Source organism: Dermochelys coriacea, chromosome 14 (assembly GCF_009764565.3).
Source record: "Dermochelys coriacea isolate rDerCor1 chromosome 14, rDerCor1.pri.v4, whole genome shotgun sequence".
In the NCBI taxonomy this organism is placed as follows: Eukaryota; Metazoa; Chordata; order Testudines; family Dermochelyidae; genus Dermochelys; species Dermochelys coriacea.
The window spans coordinates 34,574,241-34,600,738 of NC_050081.1; the positions used below are offsets into that span (position 1 = coordinate 34,574,241).

Consider the following 26,498-nt stretch of genomic DNA (forward strand, 5'->3'; position numbering starts at 1 on the left):
TTCCTGTCCCCAGCTCAGAGCTCTGCTTCCTGTATCAACCTCTGGCTTAGCAGGTGGATGATAAATGAGAAGACCCTGCCCTCCTCCATCTTCTGGAAGGGACAAGGAGCTCTCAGTTTCTCCCCACCCACTGAAGCCACCTGGCTGCTCTGAGCAGGGTTGGGGTGGGATTCTGCTACTGTTGTTCTCCCAGAGCTTCTGAGATGTTTCTTTTTTCCTTCTTCCTTTCCTGTGTGACTAGTGGGATTGTGGCTGGGGCAGCAGGTGCTGAGTGGGGGACTCTTGTTGTTTCAGATGCCGGTGACCTTCGAGGAGGTGGCTGTGTATTTCACGGAGGGCCAGGGGGCTCTGCTGGACCCTGGTCAGAGAACCCTCTACAGGGACGTTATGTGGGAGAACTACGAGACAGTGACCTTCCTGGGTAAGAGATTCCTGTCCCCTCAGTTATTAGAAAGTTTCGGGCCTGCGTTTCTGACTCTGGTCAGGTCCTTCCCCGGTCAGTTAGATTGGAAGGGAATGGGTTCCATAATGCGCAGCTTCTGTGTGAGAGACTTGCATCTCCAAACCCCCTTCAATGTGTCAAAACCTAATGGATGTGCTAAACCATCCCCACCCATCCCCCAGCTTTCAAGGGGATAGAAGCTGTGTATTGTCCTGTCTGTATTGTTCCTCGGTTGCGCACCCAATCCCTGGTCACCTCCCTTCTTGGGAATAACTCCAGCCATGGGAAGGGCTCTGGGCTCTGCAGGGGTTTAACTCCTGGGAACTCCTAGTGAGGGCATAACAATTCTCCCCACCTCCCCAGACATCTGCCTCTCCCAAGGGGGCTCATCTATGTTCCCATCCCCTTGGATTCCAAATTCTCTCAGCACAGCATGGGAACAGGTTCAATTCATAGAATGCCCTTTGTGACAGACACTCTCCCAATCCTCCATGCACCCTGATCTGGGCTGATTTCACCCCCTTGCGCAGGATTTCCCATTCCTAAACCTGACCTGATTGCCCAGCTGGAACGAGGGGAAGAGCCATGGATCCCCGATCTCCAGGCCTGTGACGAAAGAGAGATACCAAGAGGCACCCACACAGGTGAGGACTCAATGAAACTGACAGCGAAATGATCTGGCACGTGAAGGAAAAAGTTGAGAAACCCAAAAATGTGCTATGAGCGAGCGCCCTTAGTTCTGCCTCGTCTCAGCCAAGGCAGGGCTGTAGTTGGCAGATATCACTCACAGCTTTCCACCCGTCCTGTTAGCTGCAGGAGTTTCCTTCCCAACTTTCCTTCCCTGTGAGTGTTTGGGTGGGAAGTATAGGTAGAATCCAATTGCTCTGTCAGTGTTAGCGTGTTGGGTTTTCCCTTTGAGCTATTCCTCTTTCTCCTGGAGTCTCTCTCTCTCCCAGCAGGTGATGAGAGAGTGAGTGAGAACGAGGAGGGTAATCATCATGAGCAAGTTCCTGGGGAAGTGGAATCACAGGGGACCTTTGTGGGAAGAGCTGAAGGGAATTTATCCCAGTGCTTAGAAGAGGGAGAAGCCTGGGGAAATTGGCACAGGTCAGAGAGGCTGCTGGAAAACCATGTGAAGAAGAAAGTGGATGAATCTATTATATATGGGGGAGGAGAAAAGGATCCCACAGCCCTGCAGAGAAATCCCCAGGAAGAGAAACCCTACCACTGCCTCCAGTGTGGGGAACAATTCATTCTGAGATCACACCTTGTTACACATCAAACAATCCATACTGGAGAGAAACCCCATAAGTGCCTGAACTGCGGGAAAAGTTTTAGCCGTAGCTCACACCTCATTGGACATTGGAGGACCCACACAGGGGAGCGACCCTATAAATGCCTCGACTGTGGGAAAAGTTTCATTGAGAGCTCACACCTTATTAGACATCAGAGGATTCATACTGGAGATAAACCACATCAGTGCCTGCACTGTGGGAAAAGTTTCATTCAGAAAACAGACCTTATATCACATCAGACAATCCACACAGGAGAGAAGCCCTATAAATGTTTGGACTGTGGGAAAAGCTTCAATAACCGCTCAAACCTTACTAAACATCGGCAAATCCACACAAGAGAGAGACCCTATAAATGCCTGGACTGTGGGGAAAGTTTCAGCCACAAATCAGACCTTACTGAACACTGGAGAATCCAGAGGGGAGAAAGACCCTATAAATGCCTTGATTGTGGGAAAAGTTTCACACAGAGATCAGGCCTTGTTACACATCAGAGAATCCACACAGGAGAGAAACCCTATAAATGCTTGGACTGTGGGAAAAGTTTCACACACAGATCAGCCCGTAATAGACATCAGACAATCCACACAGGAGAGAGACCCCATGAGTGCTTGGAATGTGGGAAAAATTTCAGACGGAGATCAGCCCTTATTACACATCAGGCAACCCACACAGGCGAGAGACCCCATAAGTGCTTGGACTGTGGGAAAAGTTTCCCACATAGATCATCCCTTATTAGACACCAGGCGAGCCACACAGGAAAAAGACCCTATAAATGCCTTGACTGCGGGAAAAGTTTCATGCACAGATCAAACCTTATCTTACATCAGAGAATCCACACGGGCTATAAACCTCATGAATGCCTTGCTTGTGGGAAAAGCTTCAGTAAGAGCTCAAACCTCACTAAACATCGGAGAACCCATAAGGGTGAGAGCAACCCTATGAATAGCTTGACTGTGGGAAAAGATTCAATCCGAGCTCACGCTTCAGCGATCCACACAACAGTGGAATCTTGAATGTCGGGGAAGCTTCATTTGACGCTTCCATGGTATCAGGCATCCGCAAATCCGCACAGGGAAGAAACCTCTGAGATGTTCTCAGTGTGGAAAACGCTCCAAGTGGAGCTAACACCATGTTGGACATCAGAGATTCCTCCACACAGCCAGGAAATTCTCTGAATGCTCTGACTGGCGCTGGCCACAGTGACAAACCCATTTCCTCATTCCCACACACATCAGGGGTATTTGCCTCCCAAGTATCTAGCTGCGCATCCCTGTGGTGAGGATCCAGCAGCAGCCGAGCAGCAGCTGGTCAGTGACCCTCTGGCTCTGCCTGGTCTAAGCAAACCCCAGGCAGAGGAGAAGCCCCCATCAGCCCCTCCTCCCTGCTGCAGCCCTGGCTACTGAGCTGATGGGCCAAAGGTGGGGGAAGGAAGAGAGAAACTCCTCCAGATGGTCCCTCTGCCTGGCTGAAGTTCCCTTTTAGAAACAAGAATATTACTACAAAAATAGTAAAATCCTATGTACAAGAATAAAAAACAGTCTTCCTGGAAAGTTTGGACAGCACAGCGTTGAGTATGAGAAGACCGCAGAAGCTCTGACTTGGACCCTGTGGGGTGAGAAGGAACTGATGATGCGATCAGTCTGTCCCGTCCCTTATCGTCTGGGGTGAACCCACGAGGTGGTACAAGGGCACATGTGTGAACCAATGGACATGCCTACTTTGAAAAGCTCCGGCTCCGGGCACAGTGTATGTGCATAATCTTCATGGAATACAATAGGGACCATCACTCGAAGAAGAAAGACTAGGCTAGGGGGCATGTTCACTGTAGACACTTGTCCCCACCCTGCATCTTCCACCAGCCCTGGGGCTGGGCTCCCCCACTTACCTGGGCTGTTCCATGCAGGGGGAGTGTCCCTGGGGGCTGGTAACTCCTCTCCCCAGGGCACTGGGATTAAAGATTAAGGGGCAAGGAGGTATTTTGGAAGGAAACTAGACATTGAAAGGTTGAGGCTGGTGGAGCTGGGAAGCAGGGGGAGCTGGGTGCTGGGCGAGCAAGTGTTTGTGGAACATGGGATAAGAGGCGAGGGAGAGCACAGGGATAGAGAGGTGTTGCCTCTCCTCATTCACCCCCTCTGCCTCTTCTCCCTGCCCCATCTGCATTCAGACATCACCACTGTGGGGGACTGATTTTCACAGCCTTTTGTGGGAGGCCTGGAGATCCCACCTGTGTAGCATCAGCCTTGGAGGTTCTCTCTGTGGTAGGAAATGTGGTTGGGATTAGCCAGCGCATCTCTGTGACCCTCCACCAGATTCCTCTGGGGCTACAATGGTGAGGGAGGTGACAGGACCAGGGCTGGGTCTGGGGAGAGGCACCCTGTGACAGGGCCAAGCCACGGCAGCTGGGTCCAGGCCAGGTTCGGGGCCGGGCCGGGCTGCTGCAGCTGGGTCCTGGCTACACCCTGCCGCCCTGGCCGGCATTGGGCCGGGGTAGGGATGCCCTGTCCACGGCATAGCTGGGGCCGAGGGGCCACCCCGACAGGTCTGGGCTGTGATATAGTTGGGGCCAGGGGAGGGGCACCACAGCAGGTCCCCAGGTGGGTTCCCTGAGCACCTGCGCAGAGCGAAATAGGCTGTTGTTTAGTTTCTGTGCTATTTTAGTGCGATGGGGTGAGTCCGAGAGATTCCCTCCTTCCCCCAGCACTGTCACCTTCCACTCTCCACACAGCAGCCTCTGTCCCAGTGACAGAGAGTTTTATCCTGTCCCCGTTCTACCCCTCCACCTCCTAAGGTGTCACTTACCACCGTGTCTCTAGCTCTCCATGATGGAAAGTGTCTGAATCCAAATGAATCTGAAGGCATGTTTTGACCTTTCTGATCTTATAGCCTGGTTTCCATCTCTTGGTAAAATTGCTCCCAGTTTTTGTCTGGGCTAGTCCAGATCATTTTTAGGTGGGAAGCTGCTTTTGTTTTTATTATGATGATAACGCTAAAACTTGTGTAACTAACATGACCAAATAATGAGGTGAGAAGTAAAGCATGTTTAGCCACCTTAGAAGAAAATGGGTAAATATATTGTCCTGATTTTGAATCTGAAGATTCTCTGAGATTTCACTTTATGAACATGTTTTATAGCCAACCTGTATTGTGGGTTTTTCTCTCTTCCCGACCACCGTTTGGTCACACATTTTGATATTAGTTTAGCTTGACAAGATGTAGCTCAGATTTATTGAGGAAATCACAACACAAATGTTCCTTTGCCAGAATAGTCCTTTTTAATTGTATTTTGACCTTTTTCTACCCTTTGTCACAGGATTTTTGTATTGTTAGAACAATGACAATTATGAATATCAGCACAAACACTGAGAGTGAGCACTAGATTTACACTCGGAGTCAGAGACTGAAACAGGGAATGAAGATACTGCCTGGTCCCTGCAGAGATGTGAGATACTGTTGGGGAGAAGGCAGGCAGAACAGAGCTGGGAAATGGCTGGCTTTCCTCCTAAAAGTCAGATGGCTGCAGCTGAGAACTGTGAACTTGCTGCATCAGAGCCAGAGAGAGACTAGATGTGGCCTGAGTGTTGTGTGAAGCTGTCCCTGAAATCTAAATGGCTCTTGTCTTACACGGTGTTTCTTTTGTCTTTGTTTTGTTCTTCTAATAAAGTTCTGTTCTTTAAGAATCTGATTGCGTTCTTAGGGTCCTAAGAAACCCAAGCTGGTCTGAGCTCAACTTGTTTATTCTCAAGCCTCCCCAGGAAAGGGGGTGAAAGGGCTTGGGGGGGATAACTGGGGGAAGAGAAACTCCAAGTGGTCCTTTTCCCTGGTTCTTTGTTAAAGCACTTGGTGGTGGCAGCGTTTTACCTAATCCAAGGGCAAAGACTTTGTGCCTTGGGGAAGTTTTAACCTAAACTGCTAGAAATAAGCTTAGGGGGGTCTTTCATGCAGGTCCCCACATCTGTACCCTAGAGTTCAGAGTGGGGAAGGAACCTTGACAGCTCTGAACGACACACCAAGAAAAATGATGGGGGAGGGGGCAGCGTCTCCCTATTGCTGAGATGCTGAGGTTGGGCACAGGCAAGAAGGGGGCCGGGGATATCAACAGACCTGGGCAGCCTTGAAGCCAGACCGACCCCCATCACTGAGGCCAGAGGAAGATGAGGAGCCTGAGAGCCCTGCTGGTCACCCCCTTCCTATCTGCCACAGTGTCCTGAGTGGGGATGACAGAGATTATCTCTGCCCCAATCACCCCACACAGGATTCCCTGCTCTTAGGGTATTTCCTTTTGTGACAGGCTCCCAGAATCCCTCATGGCTTCTTGGCACTTTTCTCCCAATGTGTAGATGTTGCTCTGTTGCTGGTCCATGGGGGAGTTGGGTGGAGCAATGGGCTGGGACTGAACTGGACTGGGTAGCGGTGGGGAAAGGAGTCTGCCTTTTGCTTGTTTGTTTAAATAATAAAGTAGACTTTAGTTTCTCCCACTCCCAGTGTCCTCTGTATTGCATGAAATGGCTGCCAACTGCAGAGGTAAGGTGAAAGGTTAAAGCACTGCAGATGTGGTCTGGAATGGAAATGCACAGTGAGGTCACTCAACCAACCTCACCCCTGCCCTGTCACAGCTCCTCAAACTTCCCGAAGAGATAAAACTCACTGAAATCTCGCATCCCTCTCCCTGACCCAAGTACAAATCAGGACCAGTCTGACTGGGTCATGAGGCTCATCCTCCACTCTCTCCCCTTGGCACTAGTCAGGAGTAATCCCACTGGAGTCACGTGACCTGTCTACACCAGTGTGAAGTTGTTGTGAGAAGAGAATCAGACCATTGCCCTCTGGGTCTATTTGCAGGAAATACACTCACATGTTGTGCTAAAGCGATTCTGATCACTGAGCTGGGTTTCCCAAACCCCTGTTCTCTCAGCCTTACCACCAGTGTTCCCTCTAATTTTTCCCACCCATGTGTAGAATGAATTTTGTTATGTGCACCTATATGGAGGTGATGTGTCACACATCACCTCCATATCGGTGCACATAACAAAATGCATGTGGTGGGGGTGGGGGCTCAGGGCTGGGGCAGAGGGTTGGGGTGCGGGGGTGTGAGGTCTCGAGCTGGGGGTGCGGGCTCTGGGGTGGGGCTGGGGCTGAGGGCCTCTGGGCTGGGGCAGAGGGTTGGGTGAGGTGGAGGGTTCCAGCTGGGGGTATGGGCTTGGGTGGGACTGGGGCTGAGGGGTTTGGGTTGCAGGAGAGTGCTCCGGGCCTACGTCAGGGATAGAGGACTCCTCCCAGCTCTGTCTTCTTGCAGCAGTATCTGGGCTTCGGGGGAAGAGGCGCTTCTCCCTGCTGCGGCAGCTCCAGGGCTGGAGCCGCAGGATAGGCTCCCCGCACCTGGCCCCCGCAGGTCCAGGCTGGGGTTAGGCTCAGGGAGGGGCGTCCCATGACAGGGCTGGGCCGCCCCGACCGTGGCTGGGTCTGGGCCAGGCCAACATGGCTGGGTCTAGACTGGGCTACCCCGGCTGCAACTGGGTTTAGGCTGGGGCGCCTCAGCCGTGGCTGGCTCCAAGCCTGGCCATCTGGGTTCTTTTTGCGCTGCCCCAGCTGAGGCTGGCTCCAGGCCGAGCTGCCCGGGTTCGGGCTTGGCTGGGCCACGCTGCTGTGGCTGGGTCCAGGCCGGGCCATCCGGGTTTGGGGCTGGGCAGGGCCACCATGGCTAGGTTCGGGCTGAGCCACCGCAGCTGTGTCGAGGCTGTGGCTGGCTCTGGTCCGGGCCGCCCTGGCCGTGGCTGGCCCCGGGCCAGACTGCCCCAGCTGGTTCTGGGCCATACTGTGCTGCCCCACCCTCACCTGGATCCAGGCTGGGCCACCAAGGTTCATGGCTGGACCATGCTGCCCAGGTTCGGGGTTGGGCCGGGCTGCCGCAGCTGGGCTGGGCCGGGGTAGGTGCAGCATTTGATAATGAGAAGAAAAGGAGGAAAAATCCGAGAAAATTTACACAAATTGGCAACAGGAAAAAAGCAAAATCAGAAAAGTTTCCTATCAAGTGGGTATTTAAAGGAAAAATAAGTGAACTTTATCCAGAGATTATATTAATAATCCTTCAACAGAGAGAAAGTGATCAACATCTGGGGGGGAGTGCAGTAAAATTCAGTCAGGGATAAAGGGGAAAATGTGTACCACAGTCAGGGCCATCCTTAGGCATACGCAGCAGACACAGCTGCGTAGGGCACCATGAAATTTGGGGCACCAAGTTGCCCCAAATTTCTTGGTGCCCTAGGCAGCTGCATGCTGCATACATGGCAGCACCAGCCCCGGCGACCAGCCCTATCCCCAGCCCACTCCGCTTCCCTTGCCTCGGCCCCAGCCGTGTCACTGAGGGGAGGGGTTCGGGAAAGGTCCCCCCTGCACTCACCAGCTGCGGGAAGCGGAGCGCCACGGCTGGGAGCTGGCGGAGTGGAGTGGGCTGAGGCTGGGCTGCTCCGCTTCTCGCCGCTGCTGGTGAGTGCGGGGGTGGGGGGAATCCCTTCCCCCAAACCCCCTCCCCCAAGTGACATGGCTGGGGCTGGGGTGAGGGAAGTGCACTGGGCTATTCCCGGTCTCCCGCTAGTCCCTGGGGCCACTCTGGGACTGTGGGGCCCCCAAAAGTGCCCCCCCCAGCTCCTGCTTCTCAGACCCTCGGGGGGAGGCCCAAATGGCTAGGGATGGCCCTGATCACAATATTTGATTACTGGAGAGAAAAGGGGCAAGATTGGAGGATGTAATATCTGCCTATTCAATAATTCTATGGTAGAGCAGGAAAACTGGAGGGGATTTCTATCCACTTTACTCTCAAAATATTATAGTAAAACCATGTTCTAAATAGTGCAAAGTCGAGCAGTCTGAGCAGGGCCAGAATCAAGGATGTCTGAGCCTTGTTCATTCAGCCCCCTTGTGTCTGTGCATTATTATATGATCTTTAATGACAAGATCACACACTGCAGCTCTCATTAACACAGGACCCTGCCTCATTCAGGGTATGTCTATCTATACTGCAAAAATAAAACAAAACAAAAACTCAAGCAAAAGAAGACACTGCGACAAGTCTCAGAGTGGGCGTCAGCTTACTTTGGCTGGGGAGGGGGACAGGGAGAGGGGCTCAGGCTGTAGGGCTAAAAATAGAAGAGCAGATTCTGGGGTTGAAGCCTGGGGTCCGAGATCCTCCTTCCTTGCCAGGTTTCAGAGCCCTGACTCTGCCCATCCCCGGAGGTTCCCAGGAAGGGGTGTTCTGTAAAGTCCAGCCCTGTCCTGGAACAGCAGAACCACTAACCCAATAAACTATCCTTGCAACAAAGCCCATTGCCAACTGTGTCCACATATCTATTCAGGGGACACCATCATACGGCCTAATCACATCAGCCACACTATCAGAGGCTCGTTCACCTGCACTTCTACCAATGTGATATATGCCATCATGTGCCAGCAATGCCCCTCTGCCATGTACATTGGTCAAACTGGACAGTCTCTACATAAAAGAATAAATGGACACAAATCAGATGTCAAGAATTATAACATTCAAAAACCAGTCAGAGAACACTTCAATCTCTCTGGTCACTCGATCACAGACTTAAAAGTGGCAATTCTTCAACAAAAAAACTTCAAAAACAGACTCCAAGGAGAGACTGCTGAATTGGAATTAATTTGCAAACTGGATACAATTAACTTAGGCTTGAATAGAGACTGGGAGTGGATGGGTCATTACACAAAGTAAAACTATTTCCCCATGTTTATTCCCCCCCCCCCACTGTTCCTCAGACGTTCTTGTCAACTGCTGGAAATGGCCCACCTTGATTATCATTGCAAAAGGTTTTCTCCTCCCCCCGCCCCGCTCTCCTGCTGGTAATAGCTCATCTTAAGTGATCACTCTCCTTACAGTGTGTATGGTAACATCCATTGTTTCATGTTCTCTGTGTATATAAATCCCCCACTGTATTTTCCACTGAATGCATCCGATGAAGTGAGCTGTAGCTCACGAAAGCTTATGCTCAAATAAATGTATTAGTCTCTAAGGTGCCACAAATACTCCTTTTCTTTTTGCGGATACAGACTAACACGCTGCTACTCTGAAACCAGTCAGAGGAATGTTAAGGTTGTTCTCCCTTTAAGGAGTCCATGCACAACATTTGTTAGTTTCCCCCGGAGTCACTGAACAGTTCAATTTAAACACAGTGGCTGGATCGATCTCTTTCAGAATCCAATGAACCTTTGAAATGGATGCTTCTGAGGGTGACCTCCAGACAAAAGTCTATTTTGAGCTGTGAGCCAGGCAACAGGCCCTCTGTTTTCAGGGCAGGGTCCTTCTGCTTTTTCCCCCGCCAGAACTGTGTCTGCTAAAATGCAAAATGTTTAGTTCCTGCCCCCTCTGGTGCAATGGATGGGGTCACACCCCCTCTCTTTAGCTTGAGGGGTCTGTTTACCTGAGATGTAAATACATTCTCATCATCTTTCCAAGTCCTATGGCAGAAGCTCCCAGGGGGGGAATTTTTTTTTTTTTACATTCATAATTGATGCAGCAAGCGCAGAGGTGCCGGGGCTCTGAACTGCCAAGCCCAGATGTGCTGGGGCTCTAAACTGCCAAGCCCAGAGGTTCTTGGGCCATAGGGTGACCAGATGCTAAATACAAAATATCGGGACCACTGCAGGGGGAGCACCTTTTCAATTGTTACACTTACCCGGCACGTTCGTTGGTGGGAAATAAATCTTGCTGGAGAAGAAAGAAGTACCTGTTGCCGAAATGCCGCTGAAGACCCAGACATGCCCAAAACAAAATATCAGGACAAATGGTGTCCTGACCATACTTAGGTTGGTACATGGGACAAACTGCTCAATATCAGGACAGTCCCGATTTTATTGGGACGTCTGGTCACCCTATTGGGCCATAGGCCTGGGAATTAGTGGTGCAGGGGGTGCTGCAGCGCCCTCAGATTTTAGCCAGGGCATCACTGCTGGATCCCCGCTTCCTGTTTGCTGGCTGCCGGCACCCCACTGCCAGCCCACTGGTGCAAGGGTCCCAGCTGTTGGCCCCCCACCCCTGGGTCCCCTCTGCCAACTCGGGGGGCAGACAGGGGAAAGGGCACTGATTTTCAGCACCCCCACTATTCAAAGTGTTCCCGCAACACTGGCTGGGGCTCTGAAGTGCCAAGCCCAGAGGTGCTGTCTGGGGCCCACCCCGGGAAGCCCTGGCACAAATTAAGCACTGGAAAAATGACATTCCTATGTCTAGGGTGAGGTGTCACACAGAGTCAGTGTCCCCAAGAAATGTGTCTCCTGCTGCTAGGGCTCTGGGCAGCGTCTCTAGAACCAGGACCTCTCACCCCCATGTGCTTGAGGATATTGGGGACTCTCTGGAACAATCCCCAGTCTCCATTCGAAAAGCTGCTTCTCCCCGGTCCCTGGGGTCTGGATGTATCCGTTCTGTCCAGTCACTAACAGGTGGCTTCTATGCAGGATGCCCCCTTAATGCGGGGAGAAGCTGCTTGTGCCCAAGGGAGATGGGGCCCCGAGGGGGCAGGGTCTGGGGCAGAGCGCTGCAGGAGATCGGTTGATCGCTAGGACCCAGGAGCAGCTGGGGGGCGGCTCTGGGGGGAGCGATCGCTGGGGTCAGTCCCGGCCGCAGGAAGTGACTCGCAGCCGCTGCGGCGACTCTGGCTCCCGGCGAGATCCCCGAGCCCCGGCGGCTGGTGCTGGGAGCCCGGAGCCCTGGCTGCAGCCGGGAGAGGGGAATCTCCAGCCGGGCCCTTCCCGCGGCTCCCCGGGAGCCTCCCCCAGGGCAGAGCCCCCAGCCCGGCCAGGGCCCCCTTCCCGGCCCGGCCCCTGCCCCGGGGGGCCCCGCTCGGAGGGAAGGTAAGAGGGACCCGCCCCCCCGGGCTGCAGGGGGCGGGTTTGGCCCCAGGCCGCTCCCCGCGGAGCTGGCTGCGATTCCCTGCCCCAGACCCAGGAAAGCTGCCGCCAGCTCCCGGTGTGTGCGGCGCGGGGGGAGCCAGCCTGCGCCGTGCAGAACAGGCCCATTGGCGCGGGGGGGGGAACATTCCCCCTTTTGTGAAGCAGGAAACACCCCCCTGGGCAGGGCTGGGAAAACTGGCCAGACACCCAGTGCTGGAGCCTGACCCCACTGGCCAGAGGCTGCTGTGAAATACGAAGGGAAGCTGCCGGGATTCCTGTCCCTGCCCCGGCTCAGAGCTCGGCTTCCCGTATCTGCCTGTGGCTGGCAGGCGAGTGGGAAATGAGAAGCCCCTGCCCTACTCCGCCTGCTGGGGGGACAAGGAGCTCTCACCTTCTCCCACCCCCTGAAGCCTCCCAGCTACTCTGAGCCGGGTGTGTGTCTGGGGGGGGGGTTGCTTTTCTGGGCCACCTCCCCCATGACTAGCGGGATTGTGGCTGGGGCAGCAGGTGCTGAGTGGGGGATTCTTGTTGTTCCAGATGCCGGTGACCTTCGAGGAGGTGGCTGTGTATTTCACCCAGGGGCAGGGGGCTCTGCTGGACCCCGCTCAGAGAGCTCTCTACAGGGATGTCATGCAAGAGAACTACGAGATGGTGACCTCGCTGGGTAAGGGTTTCCTGTGTCCTCAGGTATTATAAGCTGTAGGGTCTGCATTTCTGACTCTGCTCAGTTGGATTAGAAAGGAATGGGTCTCAAAGTGAAGTGGTTCTCAACCAGGGGCCCCTGTGGGGCCGCAACCAGGTTTTAGGGAGGCCGCCAAGAAGGGCCATCATTAGATTTGTGGGGCCCAGGGCACAAAGTGGAAGCTCCACTGCATGGGGCTGGAGCTAAAGCCTGAGCAATTTAGCTTTGCGGGGCCCCATGTGGCATGGGACCCTGGGTATTTGCCCTGCTCCCTACCCCCTAATGCTGGTCCAGGCTTTTATAGGCAGAAAAACAGTTGTTGTGGAAGAGATGAGCCATGGCATGGGAGGGGTCTGAGAGAAAAAGTTTGAGAACCGCTGGTAGAGTCCACAGCTCCACTGTGAGAGATACGTTCCTCTCCATACCCCCTTCAAGGGAACAGGGGAGGCAGAAATCTAATGGACAGGCTAATTCATCCCCATCTCTCCAGCTTTCAAGGGGCCAGAAGCAGGGGATTGCCCTGCCTGTGTTATTTCTCCTTCACACACCATTCACCGGTCCTCTTGGGACGAGCTCCATCCGTGGGGAGAGCTCTCGGTGCTACAGGCTCAGGGACACTGGGACAATCTGTAGAGTGGGGGCTGAGCGCCATTGAACCTACTGTAAACCCTGAGTATAATGGAAACCACTTCAAGCCAGGGGGTGCGGCAGCTCCCCCCAGCACTGCTAGTTCCAGCACCAATGTGCTGATTTCAAAATAGGCAGGAGTTTAACACCAGAGCTGCGTGTGCCAGAAAGTCCCCCAGAGCTCATCTACCCTGAGAACTCCTAGTGAGGGCGTGAGAACACACTCCCCCACCCCCCATGCCTGCTCCTCCGAAAGGGTTTGAGTTACCACAGTCCCATGTAGGCTCAGCTTAAACTCAGGGAATGTTCCTTCTGACAAATACTCTACAAGACTCCATGCGCCCTGAACATGCCTGATTTCACCCCCTGTGCAGGATTCCCCATTCCCAAGCCTGACCTGATCGCCCAGCTGGAACGAGGGGAAGAGCCATGGGTCCCGGATCTCCAGGCCAGTGAGGAAAGGGAGAGTCTGAGAGGCACCCGCACAGGTGAGGAGTCAGGGAAACTGAGACAGAACCATCTTGCAAGTGAAGGAAAAAGCTGGGACTCCCAAAATGTGGCATGAGCGAGAGCCCTCAGTTCAGCCCCATCTCACCCAGGTGAGGGTTGCAGTCACCAGATGTCGTATCATGAAGGCAAATATCATTCACGGCTTCCCACCCATCCTGTTAACTATTGGGAATTTCCTCCCTGAGTTTCCTTCCCTGGGAGTGTTTGGATGGGATGTGGAGGCAGAATCCAGTGTCTCCATCTCCTCAACGGTCACTGTGTAGTGTTTTCCCTCTTCGCTATTCCCCTTTCTGTCCTTTCTCCCCAGCACAGGCAGTGACTCCTGTCTGGGTTCTCTCCCCCCCAGCAGGTGATAGGACAGTGAGTGAGAACAAGGAGGAGAATCAGCAGGAGGAAGGTTCTGGGAAAGTGGACTTGCAGGAGATGGCTTTGAGAAGAGCTGAAGGGAATTTTTCCCAGTGCTTGGAACAGGGAAATGCCTGGGGAGATCGACACAGATCAGCGATGCAGCTAGGAAACTATCCCGGGAAGAAACTTGATGAATCCATTCACTGTGGCAGAGGATGCAAGGATCCCAAGGAAACCACAGTCCAGCAGAAAAGTCACAGTGAAGAGAAACCTTACAAATGCCTTGACTGTGGGAAAAGTTTCCGTTTCAGTGCAAGCCTTATTAAACATTGGAGAACCCACACAGGAGAGAAGTCCTATAAATGCCTAGACTGTGGGAAAAGCTTCAGTGAGAAGTCAAACTTTATTATGCACCAGAGACTGCACATAGGAGAGAAACCCTATAAATGCCTGGAGTGCGGAAAAAGATTTAGTCAGAGGTCACCGCTTATGGCACATCACAGATCCCACACAGGAGAGAAGCCCTATAAATGCTTAGACTGTGGGAAAAGCTTCAGTAAGAAACCATGTCTTATTATACACCAGAGACTGCACACAGGAGAGAGACCATATAAATGCCTTGAGTGTGGGAAAAGTTTTAGTCAGAGTTCACACCTTACTGCACATCGGACACTGCATACGGGAGAGAGACCGTATAGATGCCGTGAGTGTGGAAAAAGTTTTAGCAAAAGTTCATCCCTTATTCAACATGGGAGAATCCACACTGGAGAAAGACCATATAAATGCCTTGAGTGTGGGAAAGGTTTTATCGAAAGTTCATCGCTTACTAAACATGGGAGAATCCACACAGGAGAAAGACCTTATAAATGCCTTGAGTGTGGGAAAAGTTTCAATTTGAAATCAGCCCTTAATATACATCAGAAAACCCACTCAGGTGAGAAACCCCATAAATGCTTGGACTGTGGGAAAACTTTCAGTCAGCGCTCACACCTTAATAAACATAGGAAAATCCACACGGGAGAGAGACCATATAAATGCCTTCAGTGTGGTAAAAGTTTCATTCAGCACTCAAACTTTATTAGACATCCATGTCTGAACACAAGAGAGAGACGCTATAAATGCCTTCAGTGTGAGAAAGATTTCAATGCGCGATCGGACCTTATTAAACATGAGAGAACCCACACCGGAGAGAAACCGTATAAATGCTTGGACTGTGGGAAAACTTTTGGTCAGAGCTCATACCTTATTAAACATAGGAGAATCCACACAGGAGAGAGACCATATAAATGCTTTGAGTGTGGGAAAAATTTTATTCACCACTCAGTCCTCATTAAGCATCAGAGAATCCACACAGGTGACAAACCCTATAAATGCCTCGACTGTGGGAAAAGTTTTGTTGACAGAACAAAACTTACTAGACATCAGGCAATCCACACAGGAGAAAGACCGCATAAATGCTTGGACTGTGGGAAAAGCTTCATTCAGAAGTCACAACTTACTATACACCAGAGAGTTCACACAGGAGAGAGACCCTTTAAATGCCTTGAGTGTGGGAAAAGTTTTATTCATAACTCAAAACTCACTACACATCAACGAACCCACACAGGAGAGAGACCTTATAAATGCCTGGAGTGTGGGAAAACTTTTATTCATAACTCAAAACTTACTACACATCAGAGAACCCACACAGGAGAGAGACCCTATGGATGCCTTGAGTGTGGGAAAAGTTTTATGGAAAGTTCATCCCTTATTAAACATGGGCGAATCCACACGGGAGAAAGACCCTACAAATGCCTCGAGTGTGGGAAAAGCTTTATGGAAAGTTCATCTCTTACTAAACATGGGAGAATCCACACAGGAGAAAGACCCTATAAATGCCTTGAGTGTGGGAAAAGTTTCAGTTTAAAATCAACCCTTAATACACATCACAAAACTCACACAGGAGAGAAACCCCATAAATGCCTGGACTGTGGGAAAACTTTCAGTCAGCGCTCACACCTTACTCAACATGGGAGAATCCACACAGGAGAGAGACCTTATGAATGCCTTGACTGTGGGGAAAACTTCAATAAGAGCTCAGAGCTGACCAAACATCAGAAAATACACAAAGGTGAGAGATCCTAGAAATAGCTTGACTGCAGGAAAAGATTCAATTTGACTTCATACGTCAGTGATCCACACAACAGAGAGACCTTCAGTGTGGGGGAAGGTTCATTTGGTGCTCCCGGAGTATCAGGGATCCACAAAATCCCCTGAGATGTTCTCAGTGTGGAAAATGCTCCAAGTGGAGGTAACACCATATTGAACATCAGAGACTCCCCCACACAGCAGGGAAATTGTCTCAGGGCCCTGACTGGGGCCGGCCATGGGGACAAACCCATTTCCTCGTTCCCTCGCACATCAGGGGCGTTTGACTCCCAAGGATTCACCTGCCCATTGCTGGGGTGAGGATCCACAGCAGCCGAGCAGCAGCTGGTCAGTGACCCTCTGGCTCTGCCTGGTCTAAGCAAACCCCAGGCAGAGGAGAAACCCCATCAGCCCCTCCTCCCTGCTGCAGCCCTGAGCTGATGGGCCAAAGGTGGGGGAAGGAAGAGAGAGAAACTCCTCCAGATGCTCCCTCTGCCTGGCTGAAGTTCCCCCCTCTCCCTTCTCCTCCCAGCCGGGATCCCTCTGACATGGAGATGAGGAGAAGGACACTTGGGCCAGGCCCCACCTTCCCTCTAGAGCCCTGTCCCCATCCCCCATCTTCCACCAGCCCCTGGGCTGGGCTCCCTCACTTACCTGGAGCTGTTCCTTGCAGGGGGAGAGTCCCTGGGGGCTGGTCACTCCTCCCCTCCCCCAATCTGCAAAGTTGTTGGGTTCTGGGGGATCAAATATTGAGGGACCAGGAGGATGGGTTTTGGGGAGGGAACTGGGGATTGAATGGTTGGGGCTGGGAAGCAGGAGGAGCAGTGTGTTGGGGTATCGAGTGTTTGGGGATGATGGGATAAGAGGCAAGGGAGAGCACAAGGGTAGAGAGGTGCTGCCTCTCATCACTCTATCCTTCTGCACCATCTCCCTGCCCCCTCTGCATTCAGATAGCACCACTGAGAGGGGCTGATTCCCACAGAGACATTTGGGGAAGGCCGAGAAATCCCACCTCTGCCTCCGAGCCTTTATATATGGTAGGAAATGTGGTTGGGATTAGCCAGTGCATCTCTGTGACCCTCCACCACATTTCCTAGCGTAACCTCACCCTGAGCATCTTATGTGTAAGGCTAAGATTTTGTCATCAGTATTTTTAGTAAAAGTCACAGACAGGTGATGGGCAATAACAAAAAATTCACGGAAGCCTGTGACCTGTCTGTGACATTTACTAATAATATCCATAACAAAATGGGGAGGGAGAAGGCTGCAGCACCCATTGCTGCTGGGTCTCTGGGGTCCCATGACAGCTGGGTGGTTGTGGGGGTCTGTCTGTGAGCTGCATGGGCCCCCTGCTTCCTGTTGCTCAGAGCTCATGGGCCCTGCCACCCTTGGCAGCTGAGAGCTGTGGGGTCCTAGCTACCTGTGGCGACTCATACATCTGCAGGCCACCCCTGGGAGTCAGGTGCTGCGGTGTATCTCCACGGCCTGCAGCAGGTCAGAGCTCTGGGGGGCAGCTCTCGAATACTGCAGGCAGCAGGGGGACCCAGCAGCTCAGAGCCACTACTGGCTGAAGTCACAGATTCCTTGACTTCCATTATCTCCGTAACAAAATTGAAACCTTACTTACATGTTCTGACTCCCTCCCATTAGCAGAGTGATTGTTAGTCCCTGAGTTCCCCCTGTGGGGCTGGATTGTCTCATTCCCAGATAGTCTCACATTTCTCCAGGTCCTGCTAACAAGAATTTAGTGTTTGTTCATTTTCTGCCTTATGCACCGGAATTAACTAGATGCTAAAAATGTGGAAGCAGTGACAGTAAAATGTGGTTCACCTTCTGTGCTATTTCAGGGCTATGGGGTGAGTCCGAGGGTTTCCCTCCTTCCCCCATCACCATCACCCTCCACTCTCCACACAGCAGCCTCTATCCAAGTGATGGAGAGTTTTATCCCGTTCTACCCCTTCACCTCCCAATGTGTCACTTACCACCATGTCCCTGGCTCTCCATGTTTAGGAATCACAGTTTTGATGTCTATGATCCTAAATCAGACTCCAGAGGCTGGAGAAGGAGGTGTTACAGATCTGGGAGTGGGCGGGGAAATCCCATTGAATCTAAAGCATAGTTTGACCTTTCAGATCTTGTAGCCCTGTTTGCATCTATTGGTGAAATTAGTTTCCGGCTTTTTCTAGGCCAGTCCAGATCATTTGTAGATGGGAAGATTTGTGTTTCTTTCTCTGTCTTTTAATATAATGATGCTAAAACTTTTGCAATTAATTCAACTAAATAATGAGGCGGGAAGTGAACCCGGTTTAGCCACTACAAAAGAAAATGAGTAAATTTATTTTCCTGATATTGAGTCTTAAAGGATTCGCTGAGATTTCACTTTATGAACATGAAAGTGTTTTATCGCCCACCCTGGACTGTGGGTTTTTCTCTCTTTGTGAAGGTCATTTGGTCACATACGTTGATATTTAATTTGACAGGTTGTAGCTCAGATTCACTGAGGACTTCATGAGACAAATGATCATTTGACAGAATAATCCTTTTTTAGATTGTTATTTTAATCTTTATCTGACCCTTTGTCATGAGATTTTTGTGTGTGGTTTGAACAATGACAGTGATCTGTATTTCTCACTGACGGTGCGAGCTAGAGTCACAGTGTGGGAGACAGAGGAATGAAGTCACTGCCTGATCCCTGCAGTGATGTGAGGTACTGTTTGAAGGGGAGAAGGTGAGGGTGGGGAAGAGCTGGGGAACTGCTGGGTCTGCTCCTCAGAGCCAGATAGCTAAGGCTGAGAACTGTGAACTCGCTGTATCAGAGCCAGAGAGCGACTAGACTTGGCCTGTGAGTGTTGTGTGAAGCTGCCCCTGAAATCTAAAGGACCATGAATGACGCCCCAAAAAATAATAGGGGGAAGGGACAGCGAGGTTGGGCTCAGGCAAGAAAGGAGCCGGGGATGTCAACAGACCTGGACAGCCTTGAAGCCAGACCGACCCCCATCACTGAGGCCAGAGGGAAATGAGGAACCTGACAGCCCAGCTGATCACCCCCTCCCCATGTACCCCAGTGTCCTGAGTTGTGACAGAGATTCTTTTTGTCCCACACTGATCCCTCTTGTGACTAACCCCCTGTGCCCCATGTTCACCACTTGCCTATGGTTATGATATATAGTGTACAAAGAGTGCCTGGTGAGGGATCATTGGAAAACTCATGATTTGCTGAATATTGTGCCATTGAAATGCAAGTAACACCACTGCATGTAGAATGGTGAGATTTTACTGTATGTTTCTTACTAGGGTGACCATATTCCAGGTGCCCAAAAAGAGGACACTGATGAGGGGTGGGAACCTGTGGGGGGGTAGAGTTGTGGGTGCTGGAGAGGTTGTGGGTGCTGGAGGGGGTGTGGTGGGGGTATTCATGAGGTGAGAGCAGTGTTGGTCATTGTCACAGTGGCAGGACATTAACACAAGCCCAGAACGCAGCGACATCCGTCCGTCAGCACCTACCTGTGGGACCATCTTCCCAGGGCTGGTGCCTGGGTGGGTAGGATCATGCAGCAATCAATCGGCTGCAGCTGTAGGGGAATGGACCAATCGGTTGTGGATGCCAAGAACTAGACCAATTGGGAAGTTGACCAATGAGGGCTATTTCTGAGCTGCAGCCCATCTGCTCTGCCCTGGACATTTGCTGTTATAGGAAAACCCCGCTTGGACAGAGAAAGCAGGTTAAAAAAAGAGGCTTTGTGGGAAAACCCAGACGTGTGGTAACCCTATTTGTTACTGAAATATGTCGTCGTTCTGGGGAACGCCCACAGACTAACTCCTCAGAGACGAGAAAGATCTGACCATCTGTGTTAGAAAACTCTTATCTGGCCGTCCACCCATAGGAAGAAGGGGGTAAACAAAGAAATTTACAATTCATCCGAAGGACGGTTTGGAGCTCACATTCGCCATGGAGTTGCCTTACGCCATGACCCAGCAAAGACTTTTCCACGAGAAAGGGTCTGAGTATAAGAAGGGGGGGGAAAGCCTCTGGTCACCTCCTATCCCCCATTTCTACTCACAGAGGCAAGCTCGCTTGAAAGACAATAGGAGCATCATTGAACTGAGAGGAGTGGTCCTAGCTGGAAGGCTTTCCAGTGAGCATGGGCTATTGAAAGCTCTTGGGTGAGAGAAATCCTTTTGCTTGTAAGGGTACATCTACACTTCAAACCTAAGGCAACCTATATTAGATTGACTTACAGCCACTACCGCAATTACTGCAATAGCTGATGTCCACACTCCTTGGGTCGCTGGAGCGTGTCCTCCCCAGGAGCACTTCCACCAACCTAAGAGGGGCAGTGTGGGCAGCTGAGAGCCCAGTCTGTCATCTCCAGCGTCAACTCCCTGCATAGGTGCCAACTTCCCCTCTGCCTGGTGGGTGCTTGACCCCCCCTCCCTGACCCTGGCTCTGCCCCTACACCTCCCTCACCCCACCTCCATTCCATCCCTTCCCCAAAGACACTGCCCCTGCCCTGCCTCTTCTCCGCTTCCTCCTTTGAGCACCCCTGCTCCTCCCCCTCCCTCCTGGAAAGTCCTAAGTGCCACCAAACAGCTGTTATAGATTCATAGATACTAAGGTCAGAAGGGACCATTCTGATCATCTAGTCCGACCTCCTGCACAACGCAGGCCACAGAATCTCACCCACCCACTCCTACGAAAAACCTCACCTATGTCTGAGCTATTGACGTCCTCAAATCATGGTTTAAAGACTTCAAGGAGCAGAGAATCCTCCATCAAGTGACCCGTGCCCCATGCTACAGAGGAAGGCGAAAAACCTCTAGGGCCTCTTCCAATCTGCCCTGGAGGAAAATTCCTTCCCGACCCCAAATATGGCGATCAGCTAAACCCTGAGCATATGGACAAGATTCACCAGCCAGATACTACAGAAAATTCTTTCCTGGGTAACTCAGATCCTATCCATCTAATATCCCATCTCAGGGGATTAGGCCTATTTACCCTGAATATTTAAAGATCAATTACTTACCAAAATCCCATTATCCCATCATACCATCTCCTCCATAAACTTATTGAGTAGAATCTTAAAGCCAGATAGATATTTTACCCCCACTGCTTCCCTTGGAAGGCTATTCCAAAACTTCACTCCTCTGATGGTTAGAAACCTTCGTCTAATTTCAAGTCTAAACTTCCTGGTGGCCAGTTTATACCCATTTGTTTTTGTGTCCACATTGGTGCTGAGCTGAAATAATTCCTCTCCCTCTCCTGTATTTATCCCTCTGATATATTTATAGAGAGCAATCATATCTCCCCTCAACCTTCTTTTAGTTAGGCTAAACAAGCCAAGCTCCTTAAGTCTCCTTTCATAAGACAAGTTTTCCATTCCTCGGATCATCCTAGTAGCCCTTCTCTGTACCTGCTCCAGTTTGAATTCATCCTTTTTAAACATGGGAGAGCAGAACTGCACACAGTATTCTAGGTGAGGTCTCACCAGTGCCTTGTATAATGGTACTAAAACCTCCTTATCCCTACTGGAAATACCTCTCCTGATGCATCCCAAAACCGCATTAGCTTTTTTCACAGCCATATCACATTGGCAGCTCATAGTCATCCTACGATCAACCAATACTCCAAGGTCCTTCTCCTCTTCCGTTACTTCTAATTGATGCGTCCCCAGCTTATAACTAAAATTCTTGATATTAATCCCTAAATGCATAACCTTACACTTCTCACTATTAAATTTCATCTGTTAGGTGGCTGGGGGGCAGGGAAGTGCTGGGAGGGAGGGGCAGGAGTGGGGATGCAGCATGCTGGGGGTGGGGAAGAAGGAGATGAGAAGGAGCAAGCTTGGCTGCTGGTGGGGGCGGCTCTGGGTGGGCTGTCCCCCCCCCCTCCCTGTTCTCCATAAAGAGCGGAGGAAGCCACCTGGGGCTTCCCACCTGCCCATTCTTTGCTGGGAGTGTGGGAAAGCCACCTGGGTCTTTCCCCCCCCCCCCATCATTCCCCTCCCAGTTTGACACCAGGCAATTGATAACTACTCTGAGTACCATCTTTCAACCAGTTGGGCACCCACCTTATAGTAATTTCATCTAGACCAACGAATTCCTCCCTGAGGAATAACCCAACCATCCCATGGTTACTTCCCCACCATCAGAAAGCAGAAGTTGTCCCCGACATGTTCCTAGCACTTATTGCACATTGGGTGCTGATGATAGGGTGGCCAAATGCCAGGTTTTCAACCAGAAAGTCTAGTCAAAAAGGGAACCTGATATTGTCTGGTCCGATCTACTGACCAGACACCCAAAGTCTAGTTTCTGCAGGCGGGGAGGAACTGGGTCATCACCCACACCAGCCCCTACTCAGCCAGGGCTGCCTCATACCTGCATTGAGCGGCTGCAGCTCCCAGCCCTGGCTCCACAGGCAAATTCCTCCTGACCTGGATAGGGAGGGTGTAAAATTGTTGGATGGGAGAGGAGCCTCTGGGGGAAGAGGCGGGGCAGGTGTGGGACCTCAGGGGAAAGAGGTGGGGCGGGGAAGGGCAGGTTCCGGCACTCTTGCTGGAGTGTCTGGGTTTTTTAAATTACAAAGTTGGTAACCCAAGTTGTTTGCTGAGAGGCTGTGAAAAATATTAACAAACATGCAAATATCACTTTTCACAGCAGCAGACTTACTAGCTAGCGATAAATAAATTACAATGATTTTGGTGTGGATCTCGATAAGGGGACTGTTAGCCCCTCACTGAAACTTAGCACGGTTTTTTGGTTGGCCCTTTCCCAGAACCAAAAGCCAGGGGAAGGGCCAATGAGAAATCAAGGCCCTGAGAGTAGTCCCCGGGGCCGATGGGAAGAGGCTAATGCTCTAAGTCAGCCTCGTTGACAGGGCAGGCAGGCCAATGAGGGAGTCAGGAGCCTGTGCACTGTGTGAGCTGGAGCTGCCTGCAGAGAAGGGCAGAGCTAAGGGGAGAGTAGCAGCCTGAGCTGGGCTGGAGGCAGAGCAGCAGCAGCGCTGAGGCAGAGGGGAGCTGGGGCTGGGGCAGTCTGGAGCCGGGTGCGGTGAGCAGCTGGGGAAAGCGAGGGGGACCCTGGGCAGAGGGCCCAGCGCAGGGAGATGCCCCCAGCCAAGGGGCCTTGCAGGCCAGACTTGGAGAGGGAGCATAACCCCGACAGGAGAATGACGCTGGGAAGAAGGGTCCTGCCACCTAGAGCCTGAAAGCGTGTGGCCACCACCAGAGCACGTGTCCAACCTGCAGCATCCCTGCAGCACCGCCAGGACCTGGGCAGGGGGCCTGGGATATGGCAGGGACAGACTGTGAACTGCCCTGTTTGTGGTTTCCCCTGTGCCCACAGAGCGGGGTAACGTGTTTGCCTTTTGCCTTTCCCATTTTTTTCCTTTTTTTTTTTAAATTACTTGCTGTTTAATTAATTGTATTTGTTCTGAACGCTATACAATGGTCAGGGAAGCTTCCAGAACGAAGACAGTATCCCGCAGTGGGGACACTCTCACCCCTGTCCTGAGTGATCACAACAAGATTGGGGGTTGAGCCCCTCTGGAATCCTTGGCCCAACCTTGTTGGGGTTATGGGGACTAGAGTGGAAGGGGAGTCCTCGAGGTCTGACAGGCCCCTGGATGAAGGGAGTAGGAGCGAGGATTCAGATTCTTCTGCTATCTGATTCCACTGGGGTGGGGTGTAAAAGCCAGGAAGGTTCCCCACAATAGTGGGACCATTCCCCCACTTATGTCTGTGAAGGGGTCAGCACCACCATGTTGCGCAATGGACACTTGATAACATTACCAGACTTAGTGATGGACATTGGTGGGGGGCAGGAGGGGGCTCTGGGCTGAGGCGGGGATTGGGTCGGGGGATGGGTTCTGGAGTGGGGCCAGAAATTAGGGGTTCAGGGTGCAAGATGGGGTTCTGGGGCTGGAGCACGGGGTTGCAATGTAGGGGGAGGGCTCAGGCTGGGGATGCAGGCTGTGGTGTGGGGCTGGGGATGTGGGATTTGGCATGGAGGAGGGGGCTCCAGGCTGGGGCTGAAAGGTTCAGAGTGTGTGAGGGAGCTCAGGGCTGGGGCAGGGTGTTGCAGTGCCGGGGTGCGCGAGGGCTCCAGCTGACGGTTCAGGCTCTGGGGTGGGGCTGGGGATGAGGGGTTGGGGCTCTAGGAGGGGGCTCCAGGCTGGGACTGAGGGGTTCGGAGGATGGGAGGGGGATCGGGGCTGGGGCCGGGGGGTGAGGGCTCCAGCTGGGGGTGCAGGCTCTGGGGTGGGGCTGGGGATGAGGGGTTTGGGGTGTTGGATGGTGTTCCAGGCTGGGAACGAAGGATTTGGAGGGCAGGAGGGAGATCAGGGGCAGGAGTGTGGGGCAGGGAAGGTGTGTTCAGGCTCTGTGCAGCACTTACCTCAAGCAGCTCCTGGAAGAAGCAGCGTGTCCCCCTCTGGCTCCTACTCCAGCTGCCCCACCCGCAGGGCTCAGAGCCGCGGAGTCAGCGCTGGGGAGGGGGAACGGAGGCAGCGCGCAGAGCCCCCTGGCCGAGCCTCTGCCAGCAACAGCAGGGAAGGGGAGCCGCTTGTGGGGAGCTGCCTGGGAGCAGCCCCCACAGGCCTCGACATTTTTACTGTGGACACTTTGCCGACACGTTCCCGCCCTCTGCCTATGTGCACATCTCATGTTTTTTGCTAAAGGTAATTAAGCGTTTTAGGAAAGAGTGTCAGGGCGGCCGCCCGCGAGAGCTGCTGCCTGCACTGGGAGACCCCCTGGGCTAGATGCTCACGATGGGCCCTTCAGACCGTAAAGTCTGTGGGTGTAACAGGAGCCGGACACAGAGATGCTGCCGCCCCGGAGGTGGATCGCTAGGACCCGGGAGCGGCTGGGGGGCGGCGCTGGGGGGGCGGATCGCGGGGCTCAGGCCCGGCCGCGGGAAGTGACTCGCAGCCGCTGCGGCGACTCTGGCTCCCGGCGAGATCCCCGAGCCCCGGCGGCTGGTGCTGGGAGCCCGGAGCCCTGGCTGCAGCCGGGAGAGGGGAATCTCCAGCCGGGCCCTTCCCGCGGCTCCCCGGGAGCCTCCCCCAGGGCAGAGCCCCCAGCCCGGCCAGGGCCCCCTTCCCGGCCCGGCCCCTGCCCCTGCCCCGGGGGGGCCCGCTCGGAAGGAAGGTAAGAGAGACCCGGGCTGCAGGGGGCGGGTTTGGCCCCAGGCTGCTCCCCGCGGAGCTGGTTGCGATTCCCTGCCCCGGACCCCGGAAAGCTGCCGCCAGCTCCCGGTGTGTGCGGGGCGGGCGGGGGTGGGAGCCAGCCTGGGCCCTACTGCGGCTTGTACTTGTCTACTTGTATTAGGTGAATTTAAAAATGCTGTTTCTTTTGTTTTTTACAGTGCAAATATTTGTAATCAAAATAAATATAAAGTAAGCGCTATGTGCTTTGCATTCTGTGTTGTAATTGAGATCAGTATATTTGAAAATGTAGAAGACATCCACAAATGTTTAAATAAATGGCATTCTATTACTGTTTAACAGCGCGATTAATCGCGATTAATTTTTTAATTGCTTGACAGCCCGAGTTGTAATTTGAGTTCAGTGCTGACTGATTTCATGGGCTGGTCTCAAAACTCCTTCCATTTGCTTTCATCCACCAATGGGGCTTGCCTTCCTGGGGTTTTCAGACTTGGTTGCATCCTGGCCCACTTCTGATTAGAAAAACTACTACACAACCCCAGGAGGGGGGACAGCTCGGGCTTTGGCTTCAGCCCTAGGCGGTGGGGCTCACGCTTCAGCACCAGGCCACAGCAAGTCCAATGCCAGCCCTGGTGATCCCTTTAAAATGGGGTCCTGACCCACTTTGGGTTGCCAACCCACAGTTTGAGAACTGCTGCATGGTTTAGCCAATTGTTATTTTGTCTCCGTACTTAGCACCCTAGTGCTTTTTCACATGTCCCATTTGTGTATAGAACTTGATTCCCAAATATTCACTAATGGCCAGAATTTTCAAGGCACCTGGATACTTTTTAATATGCCACTAGTAGCCTAAATTCTTTAAAAAATCTGTCCCTAGTGGCGTTATAGTATCTTGTATGAATTGATAAATGATATTATTTACTCAGCATAGATATACAACCCCAAGATCGATTGACAGCCCCAAGAATTCAAACCCCATGAGTTATGCACCCAAAAGTCTAGAATTTAAATAAAGAAAAAATAAACTTTGTTTTCCTTTTATTTATCTTTTTGTGTCTGAGCCTTTAGGGCATACTCGCTTCATACTTTTACTGCTACCCCTTCCAAAGGGTCTATATACTTATGTGGAGGAAAAATCTAGTAGGCCTAGACTAATAGGCCTAAAACTTTGATCAAGCTAACTGTGTATATGAAGCATAAGAAGAGAGTGGGGAAAATTCCATTGTGGGACAACTATAACAGCACAACTTAAGAAATGTAACCATAACTGCTAGAAGTTAGAAAAGACCGTTAACCGCAAAGGAAACACCTGTCAATAACAGGAAAAGCTTGTTTTGCTATATTCCAAATAAGGTAAACTACTGTTAAAGCTTGCATTACATGCCAAATAAGGAAAAGATGCTC

General features: G+C 52.0%; 8 protein-coding genes across 20 annotated transcripts in view; 4 read left to right on the plus strand and 4 right to left on the minus strand.

The window, feature by feature from the left end:
- The window catches only part of LOC119843336 (butyrophilin subfamily 1 member A1-like), a 1,931,986-nt gene that overhangs the window by 1,389,761 nt on the left and 515,727 nt on the right, over window positions 1–26,498 (plus strand). The gene's annotated exons all lie outside the window — the stretch shown is intronic.
- Window positions 1–26,498, minus strand: part of LOC119843287 (zinc finger protein 850-like) — a 1,467,609-nt gene that overhangs the window by 799,018 nt on the left and 642,093 nt on the right. The window lies entirely within an intron of this gene.
- Window positions 1–26,498, plus strand: part of LOC119843274 (zinc finger protein 850-like) — a 1,382,451-nt gene that overhangs the window by 501,224 nt on the left and 854,729 nt on the right. For 4 of the 7 annotated variants that reach the window (XM_043496611.1, XM_043496616.1, XM_043496619.1 and 1 more), the window contains one exon: window positions 295–421. In XM_043496611.1, the coding sequence (XP_043352546.1) occupies window positions 295–421 (127 nt within the window). Of the gene's footprint in view, window positions 1–294; window positions 422–12,177; window positions 12,305–13,323; window positions 13,438–26,498 lie in introns of all 7 variants that reach the window. The other 3 variants (XM_043496623.1, XM_043496615.1, XM_043496620.1) reach the window with 2 other exon arrangements.
- LOC119843356 (zinc finger protein RFP-like) overlaps window positions 1–26,498 on the minus strand; it is a 1,128,717-nt gene that overhangs the window by 484,028 nt on the left and 618,191 nt on the right. The window contains exon 8 of the mRNA XM_043496845.1: window positions 3,865–3,873. The gene's annotated coding sequence lies outside the window, so the exon portion shown is untranslated. The remainder of the gene's footprint in view (window positions 1–3,864; window positions 3,874–26,498) is intronic.
- The window catches only part of LOC119843308 (butyrophilin subfamily 1 member A1-like), a 910,188-nt gene that overhangs the window by 465,266 nt on the left and 418,424 nt on the right, over window positions 1–26,498 (minus strand). The window lies entirely within an intron of this gene.
- LOC119843334 (E3 ubiquitin-protein ligase TRIM39-like) overlaps window positions 1–26,498 on the minus strand; it is a 707,078-nt gene that overhangs the window by 365,329 nt on the left and 315,251 nt on the right.
- The window catches only part of LOC119843309 (butyrophilin subfamily 1 member A1-like), an 845,206-nt gene that overhangs the window by 309,489 nt on the left and 509,219 nt on the right, over window positions 1–26,498 (plus strand). The gene's annotated exons all lie outside the window — the stretch shown is intronic.
- LOC119843327 (E3 ubiquitin-protein ligase TRIM11-like) overlaps window positions 1–26,498 on the plus strand; it is a 790,215-nt gene that overhangs the window by 220,331 nt on the left and 543,386 nt on the right.